The 6,056-nt window shown below is 56.0% G+C and overlaps 1 protein-coding gene across 1 annotated transcript in view; it reads left to right on the top strand.

The window, feature by feature from the left end:
• The first annotated feature begins 1,353 nt into the window (after positions 1-1,353).
• Positions 1,354-6,056, top strand: part of LOC137090852 (uncharacterized) — a 5,114-nt gene continuing 411 nt past the window's right edge. The window contains exon 1 of the mRNA XM_067454808.1: positions 1,354-2,896. Coding sequence (XP_067310909.1) covers positions 1,775-2,896 — 1,122 coding nt within the window. The 5' untranslated portion in view covers positions 1,354-1,774. The remainder of the gene's footprint in view (positions 2,897-6,056) is intronic.

Below are 6,056 nucleotides of genomic sequence, written 5' to 3'. Positions count from 1 at the left end.
GTTTCTAAAGGACAGATCTAGTGATGAGATGGAGATGGAGAAGAGAAGCGGTCCCACCACTGAGCCCTGAGGCACTCCAGTAGCTCTAGATGATAGCAGTGATGGAGAAACCATGTTTCTGAAGGACAGATCTAGTGATGAGATGTAGATGGAGAAGAGAAGCGGACCCAGCACTGAGACCTGAGGCACTCCAGCAGCTCTAGATGATAGCAGTGATGGAGAAACCATGTTTCTGAAGGACAGATCTAGTGATGAGATGGAGATGGAGAAGAGAAGCGGTCCCACCACTGAGCCCTGAGGCACTCCAGTAGCTCTAGATGATAGCAGTGATGGAGAAACCATGTTTCTAAAGGACAGATCTAGTGATGAGATGTAGATGGAGAAGAGAAGCGGTCCCAGCACTGAGACCTGAGGCACTCCAGCAGCTCTAGATGATAGCAGTGATGGAGAAACCATGTTTCTAAAGGACAGATCTAGTGATGAGATGGAGATGGAGAAGAGAAGCGGTCCCACCACTGAGCCCTGAGGCACTCCAGTAGCTCTAGATGATAGCAGTGATGGAGAAACCATGTTTCTAAAGGACAGATCTAGTGATGAGATGTAGATGGAGAAGAGAAGCGGTCCCAGCACTGAGACCTGAGGCACTCCAGTAGCTCTAGATGATACCAGTGATGGAGAAACCATGTTTCTGAAGGACAGATCTAGTGATGAGATGGAGAAGAGAAGCGGCCCCAGCACTGAGCCCTGAGGCACTCCAGCAGCTCTAGATGATAACAGTGATGGAGAAACCATGTTTCTGAAGGACAGATCTAGTGATGAGATGTAGATGGAGAAGAGAAGCGGACCCAGCACTGAGCCCTGAGGCACTCCAGCAGCTCTAGATGATAGCAGTGATGGAGAAACCATGTTTCTGAAGGACAGATCTAGTGATGAGATGAAGAAGAGAAGCGATCCCACCACTGAGCCCTGAGGCACTCCAGCAGCTCTAGATGATAGCAGTGATGGAGAAACCATGTTTCTGAAGGACAGATCTAGTGATGAGATGGAGATGGAGAAGAGAAGCGGTCCCAGCACTGAGACCTGAGGCACTCCAGCAGCTCTAGATGATAGCAGTGATGGAGAAACCATGTTTCTGAAGGACAGATCTAGTGATGAGATGGAGAAGAGAAGCGGTCCCAGCACTGAGCCCTGAGGCACTCCAGCAGCTCTAGATGATACCAGTGATGGAGAAACCATGTTTCTGAAGGTCAGATCTAGTGATGAGATGGAGATGGAGAAGAGGAGTGGTCCCAGCACTGAGCCCCGAGGCACTCCAGCAGCTCTAGATGATAGCAATGATGGAGAAACCATTGTGGCAAGGGGGGCGTGGTTCAGCGAGGTCTGCAGCGGGAGAGAGAGCCGCGGGACAAGCGGTACGTGAGTGGGTTGGAAGCAGATTAATAACACCTGTCTCTTGTTCTAGTAATGAGCGCGGAGAGGGGATAAAACAGCAGTGGAACCGGAGATCGAGGAGAGAGAGAACCCGGACGGTTGATGCGAACCCCCATGTACAGAGACTGAGTACCGGAACCCGGAAGTGCCGACCCGGAAGTGATCGAGAGATCGTGTTATGAGATTCCACACTTGAATGTGTGTGTGCTGACAAGTTTATTGAGAAAATAAAGAGCAAGCATCAACCGTCCAGCCGACCCCTTGTCCTCTTCCTTCCTCCTTATATCGAACTTTGCTACAGTGGTGCCGAAAACCCGGGAGGAAGTAGGACCGCGCCGCCGCCATGACTACTCCAACGCCCTCCGCCACGCCGTTTGCGGACATTATCACCTCTCTCGCGGCCCTCCACCAGGAACAACATCAGTCCATGCTGGAGCTGCGGGCGGACCAGGAGCGCCGATTCGAGGCCATCGTCCGCGGCCAGCAAGAGGACCGCGAGAGGTTCCGGAGCTGGATAGACCGGGAGGTTCGCACCGAAGCCGCCGGGCTCGCCAGCGCACCGGTCCACGTGCCCCTACACAAGATGGGGCCACAGGACGATCCCGAGGCCTTCATTGACCTGTTTCAAAAAGCGGCGGAGGCCTGCGGGTGGCCCCGGGCACAGTGGCCGGTGCGCCTTATTCCACTGCTCACCGGAGAAGCCCAGGCGGCCGCCCAACAACTGCCGGTGGCGAACCTCCTGGATTACGAAGATCTGAAGAGGGCCATCATCCAGCGGGTCGGTCGGACCCCCGAACAGCACCGTCAGCGTTTCCGCTCGCTGGAGTGGGGGGAGACCGGCCGGCCCTTCGCGATGGCCCACCAGCTCCGGGACGCCTGCCGCAAATGGCTATTGGCCGGTGGAAGCGACGTGGACCACATCGTCGATCTGGTGGTACTGGAGCAGTTCATCGCTCGGCTACCCAAGAAGACCGCCGAGTGGGTCCAGTGCCACCGGCCCACGTCGCTGACGACGGCCATCAACCTGGCGGAGGACCATCTGGTGGCGTGCCCAGGGGTCGGCGAACCCCGACTAACCTCTCCCTCTCTCTCTCCCCCCTCTGTCTCTCCTTCTCACCCTGTCCCTCTCCCTAGGTCCCGCCCTCCAGGGCCCCCTCGCATTCCCCCCAGAGGTCGGGGGGGAATGGGCCCAGGGCAGTACGGGAGTTCGAGGGCCCCGCCCAGGGGGGCGGGGCTGCTGGGGTCGGGCGGGGATAACGGTTCCGGTTCCACCCCCCCTCCGCGCTCATATTCCAACCCACTCCCCGCCGCAGGGGCGGCGGGCAGGCCTGGGCTGGCCTGCTGGCGGTGCGGCGACCCGGACCATTTTGTGGACCAATGTCCAATGATGGACATCGGGACAATGATCCGGGTCCCGGACGTTCAGCGGGCCACCCCTGATCAAGCAGGAGAGTACCAAGTTCCTGTGAGTATCAAGGGGGGTACATATCAGGCCTTGGTGGATTCAGGCTGTAACCAAACCTCGATCCATCAAAGCCTGATGCAGCCTGGGGCATTGGATACAAGCCGCATGGTTAAGGTGCGGTGTGTGCACGGGGATGTGGTGGAATATCCGGTTGTCCCAGTCACGATACAGTTTAGGGGAGAAAATCATAGTGTTGAGGTGGCGGTTAGTCCCCACCTCCGGCATCCGCTAATTCTGGGGACAAATTGGCCCGCCTTTCCGGCGTTATTGGGGTCGATATGCGCGGATGCCGCTTGGGGGAACAAGGCTAGGAACGGGGCGGTGCGAGTGCAGGTTGGGGAGACTGATACGGGACCCTCGGGAACTGCTTCAGAGGAACCGAGCGGGGTCGAGAGACTGATTCTCTCGGACCGCGATGACTTCCCTCTGGAGCAGTCTCAAGACGATACCCTCAAACATGCTTTCCACCAGGTCCGCACGATCGACGGTCAGTCCCTTCAACCCGCCTTGCCCGTCACGTATCCTTATTTTGCCATAATTAAGGATAGGTTGTATCGAGTGACCCAAGACGCTCAGACAAAAGTGGATACAACCCAGTTGTTAGTACCAAAGAGCCGCCAGGAAATGCTTTTCCAAGCGGCTCACTCTAACCCAATGGCGGGCCACCTGGGACAGGCGGCCACGCTGAATCGTTTAATGACCCGATTTTTTTGGCCAGGCATTCACGACAATGTGCGCAGGTGGTGCGCGTCTTGTCCTGAATGTCAGTTGGTGAATCCCCTGGCCTCCCCAAAAGCGCCATTGCGCCCCCTTCCATTAATGCAGGTCCCCTTCGAGAGAATTGCGATGGACCTCATCGGGCCATTAGAGCGATCCGCACGCGGACATCGTTTTGCGCTAGTTATCGTGGACTACGCAACACGATATCCGGAAGCAGTGGCTCTCCGCAACATCTCGGCGAAGAGTGTTGCGGACGCACTGTTTCGTTTAATCTCCCGAGTGGGGATTCCGAAGGAAATCCTCACTGATCAAGGCACGGCGTTTATGTCACGCACGTTAAGCGAATTATACGGGTTATTGGGCATCAAATCGATTCGGACAAGCGTCTATCACCCACAAACAGACGGCTTGGTCGAACGATTTAATCGCACTCTTAAATCCATGATCCGTAAATTCGTACAGGAAGACGCCAAAAATTGGGATCGGTGGTTAGAACCCCTCTTATTCGCGGTGCGAGAGGTCCCGCAAGCCTCCACGGGGTTTTCCCCCTTCGAGCTTCTCTACGGACGACAGCCCCGTGGGGTGCTGGACGTCCTACGAGAAACTTGGGAGGAGGGGCCTTCTTTGGCCAAAAACGAAATTCAATATGTGCTGGACTTGCGAACAAAACTCCACACCTTGGGGCGGCTATCTAGGGAGAATTTGTTGCAAGCCCAGGACCGCCAAAGCCGGTCGTATAACAGGGGTACGAGACTACGCAAATTCACACCGGGAGAGAAAGTGCTTGTATTACTCCCAACATCGAGCTCTAAATTAATGTTGAAATGGCAGGGGCCGTTTGAGGTCGCTCGACAGGTGGGAGACCTCGATTATGAAGTGATACGGTCCGATAGGAACGGAGCACGGCAAATATATCACCTCAATCTCCTGAAGAAATGGAATGAGGTCGAATCAGTGTTGTTGGCGACGGTGATCGGGGGAGAGGATGATCTCGGGCCAGAGGCGAGCATCAAAGCACAATCGGTCGCACTGGCCCCTGGGGGAGATCACCTCTCACCGTCCCAACTCACTGATCTCTCAAAACTACAGGCGGAATTCGCCGACGTGTTCTCGCCCCTACCGGGCCGTACCGACTTAATTCAGCACCATATCGAGACCGAGCCGGGCGTGGTAGTTCGCAGCCGGCCGTATCGTTTACCTGAACACAAAAAAAAAGTAGTTCAGGAAGAATTAGGGGCAATGCTCGATATGGGAGTAATAGAGGAGTCCAACAGTGACTGGGCGAGCCCGATCGTTTTGGTCCCTAAAACCGACGGCTCGGTCAGGTTCTGTGTGGACTACCGCAAGGTGAACGCAGTGTCGAAATTCGACGCGTATCCAATGCCGCGGGTTGACGAGTTGCTTGATCGGCTGGGCACGGCTCGATTTTATTCGACATTGGACTTAACGAAGGGCTATTGGCAGATCCCCTTGTCTCCATTGTCCAAAGAAAAAACAGCCTTCACCACGCCGTTCGGATTGCACCAATTCGTCACGCTTCCCTTCGGTTTGTTCGGGGCACCCGCTACCTTTCAGCGCCTCATGGACAGGATTTTGCGTCCCCATGCCGCATATGCTGCTGCCTACCTGGACGACATCGTGATTTACAGTCACGATTGGCAGCGGCATATGCAACATGTCCGGGCGGTCTTGAGGTCGTTGAGGGGAGCGGGGCTCACGGCCAACCCGAAGAAGTGTGCAATTGGGCGGGTGGAGGTAAGGTATCTGGGCTTCCACTTGGGTCATGGACAGGTGCGTCCCCAAATTGATAAGACCGCCGCAATTGCGACCTGCCCGAGGCCCAAGACCAAAAAGGAGGTAAGGCAGTTCTTGGGGCTGGCGGGATATTATAGACGGTTTATACCAAATTATTCGGACCTCACCAGCCCCCTGACTGACCTTACTAAAAAGGGGCTACCAGATACGGTCCAATGGACGGAGCCGTGCCAGCAGGCCTTCACCCGAGTTAAGGCTGCTCTATGTGGCGGGCCGCTTTTACACTCCCCTGACTTTTCTCTCCCTTTTCTGTTGCAGACTGACGCGTCGGACAGGGGGCTGGGCGCAGTCCTGGCCCAGGAGGTGGAGGGGGGAGAGCGGCCGGTGCTGTACATTAGCCGTAAGCTCTCGAAGAGAGAGGCTAAGTACAGCACCATCGAAAAAGAGTGCCTTGCCATCAGGTGGGCCGTTCTCACCCTCCGCTACTACCTTCTGGGGCGGGAGTTCACCCTCTGTTCGGACCACGCTCCTCTCCAGTGGCTCCACCGCATGAAGGATACCAACGCGCGGATCACCCGTTGGTATCTAGCTCTTCAGCCTTTTAAGTTCCAGGTGGTCCACAGGCCGGGTGCTCAGATGGCTGTGGCCGACTTCCTCTCCAGAAATGGGGGGGGGGGGGCTGCAG

The sequence above is a fragment of the Pseudorasbora parva genome, chromosome 10, assembly GCF_024679245.1.
Source record: "Pseudorasbora parva isolate DD20220531a chromosome 10, ASM2467924v1, whole genome shotgun sequence".
Classification (NCBI taxonomy): domain Eukaryota; kingdom Metazoa; phylum Chordata; class Actinopteri; order Cypriniformes; family Gobionidae; genus Pseudorasbora; species Pseudorasbora parva.
The sequence above is the reverse complement of the archived record's forward strand: the minus strand, read 5'-3'. Positions and strand labels throughout refer to the sequence as shown.